Below are 17,415 nucleotides of genomic sequence, written 5' to 3'. Positions count from 1 at the left end.
GAATTGGACATTCTGAATTCTCCCTCACTGTACCCGAACAGGCACCAGAGTGGAGATGAGGGGATTATCACAGTAACTTAATTGTGGTGTTAATGTAAGCCTATTTGTGACACTAATAAAGATTATCACTCGGCTGAATGGCCTACCTCTACGTCTTATTAACACTGTTAATTCCCTGCTTAATTTTAAGTGGTGATATTACTTGGTTTCAGTATATTAACTACACATTTTTGCCGTAGAAAATAGCAGACTCCCAATCTCGGTAAATTGCCCATTTGGTGGTTACTGAGTAATGTCCGTTACCATCTATAATGCCCATCGCAACATGGCTGTTTCGACATAGCAAATAATTTTACAGACCAAATGCACCCTTTTACACACATTCCCCCGTGTAACATCGACTGGGGAAGAGAATGCCTCCTTTCAGCCCGTTCTGGAGTAAGAAACTGACGCTAACGACAGTGGACAAGCTGCTTTCTGTCTGAACGGTTGACGGTCTTTACTCACAAGGCACCTTCCGAATGACCCAGAGGTTAACGCAGATCTCAGCCAGCCAGAGGCAGGCGGCCACCGGCAGCGTGTACTGCGGTTTGAACAGAAGCCAGCGCTTCTCCTGCCACAGTGTCGCCAAGTAACTCGGGCTGTGACTCCGGCTGAAGGGAGCCGTGCGGGCCTTCGACTTCCAACTGGTGCCTTTCAGCATCTCTCCTCGCCATCGATCAGCGCCGGGGGGACGGCGAACGAGCTGCTCCAACTGGAGGCGGCGGCAGCTTCGCCCTTTCACCTCTCACCTCAGAAACACTTCCCCTCAAACTCTCTCCATCTGCAAACCTCCCAGTTTAATGACGGACCCCTAATTAATAAAGTCGGTATTTGAAAATCGGTCCCGTGGGTTGAGGTGACCATTGGCGGTAGATGCGAGTTCGTGTCGCTTAACCAATCTGTACCGCGGGCCGGGTTTATTCGATGAAAATCGCGCGCGATTTAAAAAGGCCAGGAGCGCTGTGCGGGTCCCGCCGGCGGGGCAGGGGGGCACATTTCAGGTCAATCGCCTGCCGCCGGGGCTCGCTCTGCGGCGGGAACCGTCCTTCTTGGCCGCTGCTCGCTCTGCGGCGGGAACCGTCCTTGGCCGCGGCTTTCCGGCGGACTCGCTTTTTGGGGGGGCTCGGCTGGTGCCAGGTTCCAAACACGTTTAAACTTTCCGACCGTTGGAGTCCGAGCTCGAGGCGTCCTAGCCAACCTCACCGCCGTGTCCAATCCAAAGGTATCGTGGTAAACATCAACATTGCAAACTAAATCCCCCTCCCTCCCTCCCCGATACACAGTCAGGGAGGAAGAGCCCAAAGCACTGCAAAGGCAGACTGTGTGTCTGCGGCAAAAGGAGAGCGTGACTTGTTATTTAAAAATAAAAGGACTTGATTCAGTGACCCAGGGAGACCAAAGCACAGCTTTACCAGAAGGAAAGGGGGGTCTGATACAGCCTGCCCTGGAACAACCCGAACGAGAGTGAGAGTGACCATCTTATCGGAAATCGGAGCCCAGTTGGATGCGAGAACACGGCCAGGCACCCCCCCCCCCCCCCCCCCCGAGTAGACCAACACTGGATAGAACTCAGACAAAACTACAGTCAGGAAATAATGGGGACACTGTACTACCGGGTTTAAGTGCAAGAAAAGGGCTCACTATAACCTAGGCTGGGAGAATCAGAGAAAGAGACCTGATCTAATCTGGACTGAATCGAGTCCTGACTTTGGGTGCAAGATCAAAACTTGAACAGACCTTTAACCACAGAAGTCTCGTTTAGAAAATGGATCATTTGCCAAGTAGCAACTTGCGATATAAGGATCAGGATTATTGGGATGAACGCTATCGCCACGAGGAGACCTTTGAGTGGTTTGGGGCATTTTCCTGCTTCGAACATTTGCTGAAGGAGGAGATTCGAAGTGATGAAACCATCCTGATCCTGGGTATGTTCTCCATTCAAAGTTTCAGGTCACCCCACGGTGGGATTTTATGCAAAGTGGAAAGAAAATTTGGACTCAAATGACCATAATGATAAATGATTCAATTTTTGTCCATGACTGGAGATTTTTACAATTACTAAAAGATTCTAAGAGGCTGAATAAGCCAAGGTTGTTTCACAAAAGCAAAGTACTGCAGTTGCTGGAAATCTGAAATAAAAACAGAAAATGCAGGAAGTACTACTTCGCAGGTGTGACAGCATGTGTGGAGAGAGAAATAGAGTTAACGTTTCAGGCTTGTGCCCTTTGATCAGAACAGGGAATGATTAGAAATGTACCTTATCCCCTTTCATTTGCTCAAGTCCGTTTACATTTTAACTTTTCACTGCTACATGTCACATTGAGAGAATCTTCTGTGCTGTAAATATTACGATTGAACATATCGCTGGAAAAATTACACAGTAATTTCTGTTCAAGATTATTACACACTTGGGTACTTGTACATTTGGGGGAAATAATAACACTCAATATTTTAAAAACATTTTTAGTGTTTGAACACCCATGGCCTAACACACTTACCATGTATTTGTTCGTGAATTATGTCACCAACAAGAAACAAAGATTGTTTTGCAGCATATGGTGATGCGGACATATATTGTTGGGATTGCTTCACCAACTTGTACTTGTATAGCACCTTTGTAGTAAAACTTTCAATGGCACTTCACAGGAGCATTATAAAACACAATTTGACACTGAACAACGGAAGGACATAATGGGGAAAATCGCCTAAAGCTATGTTCGAGGTAGGTTTTAAGGAACATCTTAAATGGGCATTACAGATAGAAATGTGGAATGGTTTAGAGGGGAAATTTTAGAGATGAGGGCTTTAGCAATTGAAGGCATGATGCCAATGGTGGAGTGATAAACCTGGGATGCTCAAGAGGCCAGAATTGGAGTGGCATGATCTTTGAGGATTATATGGCCGGTGAAGATTACCGAGATAGGGAAGGTGAGAGAGTAGAGTGATTTGAAAACAAGGATGAGAATTTTACTATTTACTCTACTTAGCTGGGAATCATTGTAGATCAGTGAGCACAGCCATTTTGGGTGAAAGGAACTTGGTGCAAGTTAGGACACGAGCAACAGAGTTTTGGATGAGCTCAGATTTATAAAGGGTACAATATAATAATAATCTTTATTATTGCGACAAGTAGGCTTCCATTAACACTGCAATGAAGTTACTGTGAAAAGCCTCTTGTCGCCATGCTCCAGAGCCTGTTCGGGTTCCCTGAGGGAGAATTCTGAATGTTCAATTCACCTAACAGCACGACTTTCAGGACTTGTGGGAGGAAACTGGAGCACCCGGAGGAAACTCAAGGAGACAGGGCGAATGTGCAGACTCCGCACAGACAGTGACATGAAATGCCGGCCAGGGATCTATTGGAATAGTCAAGTCTAGAGATAGCAAAGACATAAATGTGGGCTTCAGCAACAGATGAGCTGAGATAAGGGCAGACCTGAGCAAAGTGACAAGAGATGGAAATACGTGATCTTTGTGATGGAGCAGATAGGTTGAAACCTCAACTTGGGGTTAAATATGACGCAAAGGGGGACTTCCAGTGGTGGCATGTAGAGGGGAAGTCATATGCTGGGTGGCTCCTGCTTGAGGCGTGCTTTTAAGAGTTTTAAAGTCCGGTCCTGGTGGCAATTTGCGAATGATTGATTGAAAGAATATACAAAGAAGGCAAAGGATGTCAAAAGGATTAAGAAAAACAGCTGTGAAGAAGGGAGGGAGTGACTGTTCACCATCGAGTGAGAAGGCCAGTCAGGGAGCTGGCAAGATGGCGGAGGCTGGGCTGCCGGGTGAGGCTGCATGGTTCACAGCAGAAAGGATGACTGCGGTGATGTCTTTGGAGCTGGAGAAGCAGTTTGCGAAGCACATGGAGGCATTCAGGAAGGAGATGACGGTGGCTTTGAAGACGTTGGTGGATGAGGCAGTCGCCCCGGTGAGAGTAGCTGTGGTGAAGACATCGGCTGAGGTGAGGGTGCAGAGCGCGAGGAATGGAGGAGGCCATGTCGCAGCACAGCAATCTGCTCACCTCGATGAGGGATGAGCTGCGGAGAGTGGTCGAGGCCAATAAGGGGTTTTGAACAAAGCTGGAGGACCTGGAGAACCGCTCGAGGTGGCAACATTTGAGGAATGTGGGCTTGCCCGAAGGGGTAGAGGGCTCAAGGCCGACTTTGCCAAGATGTTGGCGGCATTGATGGGGGAGGAGCCCTCCTGATATGAACTGGACCGAGCTCATCGGTCGCTGAGACCGAAGCCAAAGTTAAATGAACTTCCAAGGGTAGTGATCATCTACTTTCATAAGTACCGCATGAAGGAGAAGGTGTTGAACTGAGCAAAGCAGAAACGGGAGGCTGGTGCTGGAGTGCGCATATACCAGGACTTGATGGTGGAGCTGTCAAAGAGGTGAGCGGCTTTTGGCCGAGTTAAGACGGTATTATACAGTAGTGGGGTGTGATTCAGTGTGGTGTACCCAGCGAAGCTGAGGGTGACCTACAACGCCAGAGATTTCTACTTCGAGACGATGGAGGTGGCAGAGACGTTTGTGAAGGAAGAAGGCTTGGGACAGAAGTGAAGAATGGAACTGAAGAGGGGTTGTGGACTGCGAATGGGGAGTGTCTAAATGTGTTATTGTTTGACTTACATTGTTCTTTATTTACGCTAATATAGAGTTTAAGTTTTTTTTTGATTATCATTCTTCGTTGCGACGATTTTTTGTTATTCAATTGAGATATTTGGGTTTAATTGTTTTACTAGGACTGGGTGGGAGGGGAAGGAAAGCCTTGGATGGGGCCCCCCACGCTAGCTAACTTAAGTGGACTAGTGAATGGAGGTGCGATGGGGAGAGGGGCTGCGGACATTGGAGCTTGGCGAGCAGGTTTCGATGGGCCTAAGAGGTGCGAAAGGGGGGAAGCCGATCGATACTGGGTGACGGTTTTTCGAGAGGAAGTGCAGGGGGGATTCTGGGAGGGGAGTATGGGGTTCGATGTTAACAATGGATTGGTGTGGGTCAGGCTCATGGGGCAGGGCCCGGTGTTACGATGATGGTGGATAAGAAAGGGGGGGTTGTGAGAGACCCTCGGTTAGGATAGTTATGTGGAACGTGAGGGGGTTGGGTGGCCCAGTCAGGAGATCAAGTGTGCTAGCGCATCTGAAAGGTTTGAAGGCCGATGTGGCGATACTGCCTGCGACTCACTTGAGGGTGAAGGATCAGGTGAGTCTTAGGAAGGGCTGGATCAGCCAGGTGTTTCATTCGGGATTTCATGGTAGGGCTCGAGAGGTCGCAACCCTGGTTAGCAGAAGAGTACGGTTCCAGATGGAGAAAGTGGTTGCAGACCAGGGAGGCAGGTATGTGGAAGTGACAGGGGCATTGGAGGGGAGGCTGGTGGCGCTGGTAAGCGTGTATGGTCCCAATTGGGATGATGTCGGATTTGTGAAGAAGGTGTGTGGGACCATCCCCAACTTGGATTCACACAAATTGATTGTGGGAGGGGCTGGAACTTGGTGCAGAAGCCAAAATTGGACAGGTCACTGCCGCGCTCACTTGTCCAGTCAGGAGGGGTGGGGGGGCGCGAAGGCGCTGGTTGGACTATTGGCGGAAATGGGAGGGGTGGACCCTTGGAGGTTTTCAGCACCCGGGGGAGCAGGAGTATTCCTTTTTTTCTCCTCGGTCCACAAGGTTTATTCGCAAATTGAATTTTTTGGTGGTGGGGAAGACGCTGTTGACAGGGGTTAAGGGGTCGGAGTACTCGGCAATTGCGATATCGGATCATGCGCCGCATTGGGTGGATATGATTTGGAGAGGGGGCAGTTGCTGTGGGGCTGTTGGGGGACCGAGGATTCTGTGATAAGATTGGGAAAGTAATCGAGGACTATGTGGGGTTCAATTGTATGGGGGAGGTTTTGCAGGGAAGCTCTAAAGGCGGTGGTGAGTGGGAGGTGACCACGTTTAAGGCAAAGATGAATAAAGCGGAGAGGGTGGAATGACAAAGAACAAAGAACAAAGAAATGTACAGCACAGGAACAGGCCCTTCGGCCCTCCAAGCCCGTGCCGACCATACTGCCCGACTAAACTACAATCTTCTACACTTCCTGGGTCCGTATCCTTCTATTCCCATCCTATTCATATATTTGTCAAGATGCCCCTTAAATGTCCCTATCGTCCCTGCCTCCACTACCTCCTCCGGTAGTGAGTTCCAGGCACCCACTACCCTCTGCGTAAAAAACTTGCCTCGTACATCTACTCTAAACTTTGCCCCTCTCACCTTAAACCTATGCCCCCTAGTAATTGACCCCTCTACCCTGGGGAAAAGCCTCTGACTATCCACTCTGTCTATGCCCCTCATAATTTTGTATACCTCTATCAGGTCGCCCCTTAACCTCCTTCGTTCCAGTGAGAACAAACCGAGTTTATTCAATCGCTCCTCATAGCTTATGCCCTCCATACCAGGCAACATTCTGGTAAATCTCTTCTGCACCCTCTCTAAAGCCTCCACATCCTTCTGGTAGTGTGGCGACCAGAATTGAACACTATACTCCAAGTGTGGCCTAACTAAGGTTCTATACAGCTGCAACATGACTTGCCAATTCTTATACTCAATGCCCCGGCCAATGAAGGCAAGCATGCCGTATGCCTTCTTGACTACCTTCTCCACCTGTGTAGCCCCTTTCAGTGATCTGTGGACCTGTACTCCTAGATCTCTTTGACTTTCAATACTCTTGAGGGTTCTACCATTCACTGTATATTCCCTACCTGCATTAGCCCTTCCAAAATGCATTACCTCACATTTGTCCAGGTTAAACTCCATCTGCCATCTCTCCGCCCAAGTCTCCAGACAATCTAAATCCTGCTGTATCCTCAGACAGTCCTCATCGCTATCCGCAATTCCACCAACCTTTGTGTCGTCTGCAAACTTACTAATCAGACCAGTTACATTTTCCTCCAAATCATTTATATATACTACAAAGAGCAAAGGTCCCAGCACTGATCCCTGTGGAACACCACTGGTCACAGCCCTCCAATTAGAAAAGCATCCCTCCATTGCTACCCTCTGCCTTCTATGGCCTAGCCAGTTCTGTATCCACCTTGCCAGTTCACCCCTGATCCCGTGTGACTTCACCTTTTGCAAAAGGCAATAGATGAAATGCTGGAGGTAGACAAGATTTATGCAGAAGATGGGGATCCAATGAAGTTGAGAAAGAGGAAGGAGCTACAGGTGAGTTTTGACCGGCTGTCCACAAGGAAGGCGGTGCGCCAATTAAGAAGGGCAAGGGGAGCGGTTTACGAATATGGAGAGAAGGCAGGGCACATGTTGGCAGGCCAGATTCGGAGGGAGGCAGCAGCGAGGGAAATTGTTCAGGTGTGGGATAGGGCTGGGAAGTTGGTGGTGGTTCCGGATCCGAATAATAGTGTGTTTGAGGAGTTTTATGAGAAATTGTATAGGTTTGAGCCACCGGGGCAGGGTGTGGTAGGGGATCGTAAGATGCAGGAAATCCTGGATGGTTTGGAATACCCGAGGTTGGGGAAGGGGGATAGGAACATATTGTATTGGGCGATAGCGGAACAGGAGATAAAAGATGCGATTGGGAGGATGCAGTCGGGGAAGGTAGCAGGGCCAGATGGGTTCCTGGTGGAGTATTACAAGAAATTTAAAGATAAGTTGGCTCCGCTAATGGTGGCGATGTTTGAGGAGGCAATAGGGAAGGGGATGTTGCCACAGACGTTGGGGCAGGCATCAATCTCCCTGTTGCTCAAGAAGGATAAGGATCCGACAGAGTGTGGGTCGTATAGGCACTTTTGAATGTGGACACAAAGGTGTTGGCAAAGGTATTGGCGGGTAGGTTGGAGGAGTGAAGGGGATGTCATTTGACAGTACCTTTAAGAAATGGATGTTTAAGCAATGTACCTTTAAGAAAACAGTGATGTCAGAGAGTGGGTGGAGCCGAGCTCTGTTCAGCCATTTTGAAGTTTCAGTTTGAAAAAGAGCTTGGCTGTATGTCTGTGTTTTGCAGTGAGCTGGATCTGCTGTGATCTCTGCCATGAAAGACTACCTCTGGATCATTTGGGTGATTTAAACTCATAATAGTAAAGCCTTTAACCTGATGTGTTTCTGTTTAAAGGTGTTAAGTCTCATGGATGTTGAAAGGGATAACTGAAGGATTATTTAGTGTTGTAATATTTTTGGGGTTATCTTTGAAGTAAGGGGTGTTAAGAGATCCAATGTTTATTTAAGAGGTTAAGTTGAGTTCATTGAATAAACATTGTTTTGCGTTTAAAAACACACGTGTCCATAATTGTAATATCACACCTGGAGAACAAGCCGCATGCTTCAAAAGCAACAATCCATTAAAGGGAGAGGTTGGTTGAACTCCATGATACATTTTGGGGTTCTGAAAACGCCTCGCCCATAACAGGGAGACAGCTCTTTTCGAACATTGGGAGGGTATTGAATGTGGTTATGACACCGGCGGAGTGGAGGGAGACAGAGGTGGTTGTGGCATTGGACGTCGAGAAGGGTGAAAGCAGATCTGACAAGGTGGGATGGTCTCCCTCTGTTGCTGACAGGTCGGGTACTGGCAATTAAAATGAACGTGTTGCCGCAATACTTGTTTATTTTTCAGTCCTGGCCGATCTTACTGGCAAAGGCATTTTTCAAGGAGGTTGAAAAGATGATTACCTCGTTTATATGGGGGAGCGGGGAAGGTGGCTAGGATTAGGAAGGTGTTGTTACAGAGAGGACGGCAGTCGGGAGTGTTGGGTCTTCCTAATTTACTGTATTATTACTGGGCGCCGAACACGGAGAAGGTGAGCTGGGTTAGAGGGTGGGACTCCCAGTGGGTCAGGATGGAGGAGAGTCTGTGCAGGGGGTTGGGGCTGAGGGCATTGGCAATAGCGCTGCTCCCGATGACTCTGGGGAAATACTCAGGGAGTCCGGTAGTAGTAGCGACGTTGAAAATCTGGAGGCAGTTGCGCCAGCACCTAAGGCTGGGTGCAGGGCCAAGGGAAATGCCGATTCGGGGGAATCACAGATTTGAGCCAGGGAAGTGGGATGGGAGTTTTCGGAGATGGGAGGAGAAGGGGGTTAGGGCACTAAAGGATTTGTTTCTGGGGGGCCGGTTTGCGGGACTGAAGTAGCTGGAGGTGAAATATGGGTTGGGGCAGGCGGAAATATTTAGAAATATGCAAGTCCGGGAATTTCGCTAAGAAGGAGATACCGAGCTTCCCTGTGGCGCCAGCCTCCACACTGTTGGAGGATGTGCTGACGACAGGGGGAATGGAGAAGGGGGTAGTGTCGGCGTTTCTGGGAGAAGAGAAGGCACTGCCAGAGGGGATTAAGACAAAGTGGGAAGAGGATTTGGGAGAGAGCATGGAGGAGGGGTTGTGGTACGAGGTGCTCCGGAGGGTGAATGTCTCAACTTTGTGCACGAGGTTGGAGCTGATACAACTGCAGGTGGTGTATAGGGCGCACCTCACAAAGGCGAGGATGAGCCGACTCTTTGAGGGGGGAGAGGATGTTTGTGAGCATTGGGGCCCGCAAATCACGTTCATATGTTTTGGTCCTGTCCAAAGCTGGAAGGGTATTGGAGGGAGGTTTTCAGGGTAATTTCGAAGGTGGTACATGTGAGGCTTGAGCCGGTCCTCTGGAGGCCATATTCGGGGTATCGGATCAGCCGGAGTTGGAAGCGGGTGCGGAGGCAGATGTTTTAGCCTTCGCCTCGCTGATCACCCGAAGGCGGATCCTATTGGGGTGGTGGTCAATCTCTCCACCCTGTGCCCTGGCGTAGTGGGGGGATCTGTTGGAGATTTCAACACTCGAGAAAGTGAGTTTGAGTTGAGGGGAAGGATGGAAGGGTTCTACAATTCATGGGCTTTGTTCATTATGCACTTTCAAGAATTGGATGACATTGCGTTGCGGAGGGGGGAGTAGGGGTGGGGGGTGGGTTTGGACTTTGTATCTTGTTGTGACTCTATTGGTGGATTCCTGATTCCTTTTCTTTGATGTTTGTATTTAAAATGTTGGGGGCTGTTTGGGGGTTGGTGGGAGGAGGCAATTATTGACCAGGTGTTTGACATTGTATTTGTTATTGCTGATTGTTTGTTGGTGGGTTTAAATTTGGATGAAAATGTGAAAAAGAAGGAGAATAAAAATATATTTTTAAAAAATGACACAAAGGTTGGAAACACTGTTCTATAGAAATATTTTGTCACTTTCTCTGTCAGCTTTTTTCCTTTGCTATGTTTCCAAATTAAGTTTTGACAGTGTACGTATAATACAAACGTTGACTTGTTTTCTGTCTGTCAGATAGACCATTGGACCTTGAATAAGGTGACCTAAAAAGTTGTAAGAGTTCTTGAAAATAAGTGCCAGAATTTACTATTCATAGATTTTAATTTTATAGGTGCTTGGTTTGTAAATGTAATGGGAAAAACATGGATAATTTTTGATGAAAGCTGGTCCCGCTCTATACAAGTAATATTCACTATACAGCACAGTGGAGTCAGCATGTCTTGGAAGTTGGATGTATAATACATTGGTCCATTACTAGTCCCACTCCCACTGCCAGACCTGCTTGTTTGCTGAGGTTCAGTAAGTTTTATATTAGGTTAGTCCAGTTGTGTAATGTTGAGGCATAAATTGTTGAGGAAGGAGAGATTCACTTGGTTTTTGTGTAGCTTGCTGTGCTAGATTCTTTAGCTTCTATCTGATAATTCAATAGCATTTATTGTAAATGGCAAGAAATCTGTGACCTGGACAGACACTCAGTCCCAACTGAAAGGTGAATGTGTACGTGCTGGTGGTATAATCGAAAAATGTGAAAAATTATATATATTTTGATCACTTTTCTAATTAAAAGAGGAAATAGCTTACTTTGAAGAGAGCATTTCATCTTTGTGCTTGCTTACCTCCCTTCCTTCAGTTTATTTTCTCATAGGGGGTGTCCATTCTTCCTTTTTTGGGTTCTACCAATTTTCAGCGCTGCTCTCCATATCCGTTTTCTCTTGCCTGATCTATCTCTCTCCTTAGCTCAATTTTTGGTTTTCTATACATTTGATTACGTTTGTTAATGTTAATTCTTCCATTGTCCTCTCGTCCATTTTCTTCAGCATTTCTTTTTTTTAATTAAATATTTTATTGAAAATTTTTGGTCAACCAACACAGTACATTGTGCATCCTTTACACAATATTATAACAACACAAATAACAATGACCTATTTTATAAACAAAAAATGAATAAATAATAAATAACAAAAATGAAAACTAGCCCTAATTGGCAACTGCCTTGTCCCAAGTAACACTCTCCAAAAATATAATTTAACAGTCCAATATATAATTTATCTGTAGCAACAACCTATACATACTATACAGTATATATTAACAACCCTGAGAGTCCTTCTGGTTCCTCCCCCCCCCCCCCCCCCCCCCCACCCGATCCTGGGCTGCTGCTGCTGCCTTCTTTTTCCCATTCCGTCTATCTTTCTGCGAGGTATTCGACGAACGGTTGCCACCGCCTGGTGAACCCTTGAGCCGACCCCCTTAGGACGAACTTAATCCGCTCTAGCTTTATAAACCCCGCCATGTCATTTATCCAGGTCTCCGCCCCCGGGGGCTTGGCTTCTTTCCACATTAGCAATATCCTGCGCCGGGCTACTAGGGACGCAAAGGCCAAAACATCTGCCTCTCTCGCCTCCTGCACTCCCGGCTCTTGTGCAACCCCAAATATAGCCAACCCCCAGCTTGGTTCGACCCGGACTCCTACTACTTTTGAAAGCACCTTTGTCACCCCCCATCCAAAACTCCTGTAGTGCCGGGCATGACCAAAACATATGGGTATGATTCGCTGGGCTTCTCGAGCACCTCGCACACCTATCCTCCACCCCAAAAAATTTACTGAGCCGTGCTCCAGTCATATGTGCCCTGTGTAATACCTTAAACTGAATCAGGCTTAGCCTGGCACACGAGGACGACGAGTTTACCCTGCTTAGGGCATCTGCCCACAGCCCCTCCTCGATCTCCTCCCCCAGCTCGTCTTCCCATTTCCCTTTTAGTTCATCTACCATAGTCTCCCCTTCGTCCCTCATTTCCCTATATATATCTGACACCTTACCATCCCCCACCCATGTCTTTGAGATCACTCTGTCCTGCACCTCTTGTGTCGGGAGCTGCGGGAATTCCCTCACCTGTTGCCTCGCAAAAGCCCTCAGTTGCATATACCTGAATGCATTCCCTTGGGGCAACCCATATTTCTCGGTCAGCGCTCCCAGACTCGCGAACTTCCCATCCACAAACAGATCTTTCAGTTGCGTTATTCCTGCTCTTTGCCACATTCCATATCCCCCATCCATTTCCCCCGGGGCAAACCTATGGTTGTTTCTTATCGGGGACCCCCCCAAGGCTCCAATCTTTCCCCTATGCCGTCTCCACTGTCCCCAAATCTTCAGTGTAGCCACCACCACCGGGCTTGTGGTGTAGTTCCTCGGTGAGAACGGCAATGGGGCTGTCACCATAGCCTGTAGGCTAGTCCCCCTACAGGACGCCCTCTCTAACCTCTTCCACGCCGCTCCCTCCTCCTCTCCCATCCACTTACTCACCATTGAAATATTAGCGGCCCAATAATACTCACTTAGGCTCGGTAGTGCCAGACCCCCCTATCCCTGCTACGCTGTAAGAATTCCTTCCTCACTCTCGGGGTCTTCCCGGCCCACACAAAACCCATGATGCTCTTTTCAATCCTTTTAAAAAAAGCCTTCGTGATCACCACCGGGAGGCACTGAAACACAAAGAGGAATCTCGGGAGGACCACCATCTTAACCGCCTGCACCCTCCCTGCCATTGACAGGGATACCATATCCCATCTCTTGAAATCTTCCTCCATCTGTTCCACCAACCGCGTTAAATTTAACCTATGCAATGTGCCCCAATTCTTAGCTATCTGGATCCCCAGGTAACGAAAGTCCCTTGTTACCTTCCTCAACGGTAGGTCCTCTATTTCTCTACTCTGCTCCCCTGGATGCACCACAAACAACTCACTTTTCCCCATGTTCAATTTATACCCTGAAAAATCCCCAAACTCCCCAAGTATCCGCATTATTTCTGGCATCCCCTCCGCCGGGTCCGCTTCTTCAGCATTTCTGAGACCCATGGAGAGAATTTATTTTGCTAGGAAGTATAAAACTTGAGAATAGCTGAAAAAAGAGACAGGCTGTCAAAACTTTTCATCTTGCATTCATCAGGGCAGATGTAAAATGCCAAATTTCAAATGGAACAACAATTTATACTGCACGAGAAAGGGTTGCTGATCGGGTGGAAGTCAGCTCTGAAAGGTACAGGAGTTAACATGGGATTAATTGCCCTCCATGCTTTTATTTAATTCAAAAATGGCACAATTCCTGAATAAATCACTTTTACCTCCAGAGGACAGGTCCCTGCATATGAATAAATGTAGCTTCTAGCAAGTGTAAGTGAGCTATATTGCGAGCTTGACTAATGATCTTAAGTTGGTTGTTAGTAATTCTTAGCACACTGGGGATTATTTAGCAAGTGCTGCCCAATTGTGGAATCACATCTAACTTTAGTCATTATGTTCTGAGTTTTGCAATGGTCAGTACCTATTTGTGAACAGCAGAAGGGACATGCTGTTTGATACATTCTGCCAATTGTTGGGATGTACGTCCTATGTACCTGACATCACACTGGCACTAAAATTCATATACCACATTATTCATTTGTGTGATAGACCGTCTCTTTGGATGTTCGCAATAGACATTGATCATACTCAACCAACTCGTGCTTGCAAAACTCCAAACATAATTTTTAATGTTAGATGTGATTCCGCAATTGGGAAGCATTTGCTGAACAATCCTTAATGTGCTAAGAATTACATTACCAGCCAATTTAAGATTATCAATCAGGCTTAAACTTAGCTTACTTACGCTTGCTAAATGCTATATATATTTATACACGGGGACGTGACCTCTGCAGGAAAAAATAACTTGTCAAAGTATTGTGCATTTAAAAAAATAAACTAAAGCCTGCAGGAGTTCACTGCTGCATTCTTCATGGTGTATCCTTGACCGATCAGTGCTTACTTGTCAACCAAACAATCAGCACCCCTTTTCGCATGTTGATCCATTGAAATTTGATATTCTTCCATCTGTCCTGATAAGTGCAAGACAAAAAAGAATTGATTAACTTGTGTAAGATGCACATTAAGGGAGAAGACATTTTGAGAAGCATAATGGTTCCATTGAGAAGACGGCAAATACACAAAAGATGAAGAACATCGCACCGCAACTTTGATTGCAGATGCATTCAAGATCCTGGCAAATAGATTGGTAGCCAAAGCATGCTATTACATCATTTGTGATCAGTTAAGTTTTGAGAAAGACTGTGGAAGATGAGAGGCCTTAGTACTGATGAGACTGTTAAACAAAAGAAACATAAGGGTACCAGGAAGAAGTGTACACATGTTTGTGGATTATGAAAAAAAACATTCAACTGATGAACTGGAAAAAGATGCTGAAAGTGCTGGAGGTGATCAGGAACAATTGGAGAATTGAAAGAATGATTGTCACTCTACGTAGTTCAGGGTGCCACAAATAATATAGTATTTGGTGAAATTGAACCTGGTGTAATCAGGTGTGTGGTGAGACAAGACTGTCTGCTATACCCTTTGCTCTTGAACATCTATGTGGAAGTCATAATAGCTGACTTACAAAATGAAGTACAGAAATATGTCAAAAAAGGAAGTCAATTGGCAATGGTAGCATGATTTGCAGACGACTGGACCGGAGTGGCAAGAAAAGCAGAGGATGCTTATGAATAGAATAAAGGAACTGGTGAAAACTAATGGAATGAAAATTAATGTAAATAAGACAAGTTATGAAGATTGGAAGAAATGAAATGATGATGGGAAAGCAATGGTCAGCATCTGAAACAGATATCCCAATCTAAACATCTGGGAAACATTTTGTGAGAAGGTAGTTATTGATATGATGAAAGCCATAAGTTCACTTTGGACTGTCAACAGCATGCTTTTTCAAGGAAGTCACATGATTTCAGCTACCTGATCAGCATGGCCCTTGAAGGTGGAGAGCTTTTTGTACTGCAATTATTTTAATTGGGAAAAAACTGGCTTAAAGACAAAGGCTGGTGGTTTACTGGAAATCATCTGACCGAGAGGCTTTAAGTTTTGAACTTGTTTTTGAACTCTGTGTGTTTTGGGGAATAATCTGAAAAAGAGGGTTGCCCTAACTCACTCTCTCCCTTCCTTGGCTGAAAATCCGTGTGCGGTAATCAGCCTGTAGCCAGAGAATTCTCATCTGAGTATAACATGTCAGCATTAGGAAACCTGCAAAGCTGAAACAAGAAGAATAGATCAAGCTCTATATTCACTTCCATGCTGAAGCCTCGTTGGTGAGAAAGTCCAGACATCTACTGGGACCATTCTTCACATGAGGTAACTCCAGATCGACAGCATTGAAACCCTGCAAACTTTATTTTATGAAACCAATCTTCCAAAGCCCATCTCTGTAGAGACCCTGTCTGTTTGTCCATTGTTTGTGTGCCTGTGTGTACATGCATGTGCGTGCTGGGGTATTTTTAAAAAGCGATAGACAGTTATCCTTCCAGAGTACAATTGTGTGTGTGTACCAGTTTGTCATAACCCGCATGGGACTTGCGTAGTGGCAATGATTAAACTCCCTGGGGGCCTTGCTGAATATGAGTTCCCCCGTTAAAGGGGCAGGGAACCCTTAAACATCTGTATAAAGGCGGCCAGTTTGGGTGCTGACATAGTGGAGAGACCTGGCTGGGATCTTTTTTGCCATGCAAATAATAGTTATTGCAATAAAACTTTCTTTATTTCTACAACTCGGTGTGGACTCCTTACGTAGTATAGTAAACTGGTGATGAGGGTTCAACTGGTTTTCTGTTGATGCTGCAACTCTGTTGGCTAAACCACGTCATTAATCCTGCTGGATATAGAACATAGAAAATACAGCACAGAACAGGCCCTTCGGCCCACGATGTTGTGCTGAACCTTTGTCCTAGATTAATCATAGATTATCATTGAATTTACAGTGCAGAAGGAGGCCATTCGGCCCTTTGAGTCTGCACCGGCTCCTGGAAAGAGCACCTTACCCAAACTCAACACCTCCACCCAACACCAAGGGCAATTTGGACATTAAGGGCAATTTATCATTGGGCAATTCACCTAACCTGCACATCTTTGGACTGTGGGAGGAAACCGGAGCACCCGGAGGAAACCCACGCAGACACGGGGAGGACGTGCAGACTCTGCACAGACAGTGACCCAAGCCGGAATCGAACCTGGGACCCTGGAGCTGTGAAGCATTGTGCTATCCACAATGCTACCGTGCTGCCCTTAAGAACAAATAAATCTACACTATATCATTTTACCGTAATCCATGTACCTATCCAATAGCTGCTTGAAGGTCCCTATTGTTTCCGACTCAACTACTTCCACAGGCAGTGCATTCCATGCCCCCACTACTCTCTGGGTAAAGAACCTACCTCTGATATCCCTCCTATATCTTCCACCTTTCACCTTAAATTTATGTCCCCTTGTAATGGTTTGTTCCACCAGGGGAAAAAGTCTCTGACTGTCTACTCTACCTATTCCCCTGATCATCTTATAAACCTCTATCAAGTCGCCCCTCATCCTTCTCCGTTCTAATGAGAAAAGGCCTAGCACCCTCAACCTTTCCTCGTAAGACCTACTCTCCATTCCAGGCAACATCCTGGTAAATCTTCTTTGCACCTTTTCCAAAGCTTCCACATCCTTCCTAAAATGAGGCGACCAGAACTGCACACAGAACTCCAAATGTGGCCTTACCAAAGTTTTGTACAGCTGCATCATCACCTCACGGCTCTTAAATTCAATCCCTCTGTTAATGAACGCGAGCACACCATAGGCCTTCTTCACAGCTCTATCCACTTGAGTGGCAACTTTCAAAGATGTATGAACATAGACCCCAAGATCTCTCTGCTCCTCCACATTGCCAAGAACTCTACCGTAAACCCTGTATTCCGCATTCATATTTGTCCTTCCAAAATGGACAACCTCACACTTTTCAGGGTTAAACTCCATCTGCCACTTCTCAGCCCAGCTCTGCATCCTATCTATGTCTCTTTGCAGCCGACAACAGCCCTCCTCACTATCCACAACTCCACCAATCTTCGTATCGTCTGCAAATTTACTGACCCACCCTTCAACTCCCTCATCCAAGTCATTAATGAAAATCACAAACAGCTGAGGACCCAGAACTGATCCCTGCGGTACGCCACTGGTAACTGGGATCCAGGCTGAATATTTACCATCCACCACCACTCTCTGACTTCTATCGGTTAGCCAGTTCGTTATCCA

General features: G+C 46.5%; 2 protein-coding genes across 3 annotated transcripts in view; one reads left to right on the top strand and one right to left on the bottom strand.

The window, feature by feature from the left end:
* Positions 1–1,566, bottom strand: part of alg3 (ALG3 alpha-1,3- mannosyltransferase) — a 54,751-nt gene extending 53,185 nt beyond the window's left edge. The window contains exon 1 of one of the 2 annotated variants that reach the window (XM_072474092.1): positions 1,455–1,566. Coding sequence is in view for 1 of the 2 variants with exons in the window: in XM_072474091.1 (XP_072330192.1) it covers positions 508–703 (196 nt within the window). In the remaining variant the exon portion in view is untranslated. Of the gene's footprint in view, positions 1–507; positions 955–1,454 lie in introns of those variants that run through there. The other variant, XM_072474091.1, reaches the window with a different exon arrangement.
* The window catches only part of ece2a (endothelin converting enzyme 2a), a 465,220-nt gene continuing 449,306 nt past the window's right edge, over positions 1,502–17,415 (top strand). The window contains exon 1 of the mRNA XM_072474093.1: positions 1,502–1,967. Within this exon, the coding sequence (XP_072330194.1) occupies positions 1,808–1,967 (160 nt within the window). The 5' untranslated portion in view covers positions 1,502–1,807. The remainder of the gene's footprint in view (positions 1,968–17,415) is intronic.

The sequence above is a fragment of the Scyliorhinus torazame genome, chromosome 14, assembly GCF_047496885.1.
Source record: "Scyliorhinus torazame isolate Kashiwa2021f chromosome 14, sScyTor2.1, whole genome shotgun sequence".
Lineage (NCBI taxonomy): Eukaryota > Metazoa > Chordata > Chondrichthyes > Carcharhiniformes > Scyliorhinidae > Scyliorhinus > Scyliorhinus torazame.
Note: the sequence above shows the minus strand (reverse complement) of the source record. Positions and strands in the feature narration are given on the sequence as shown.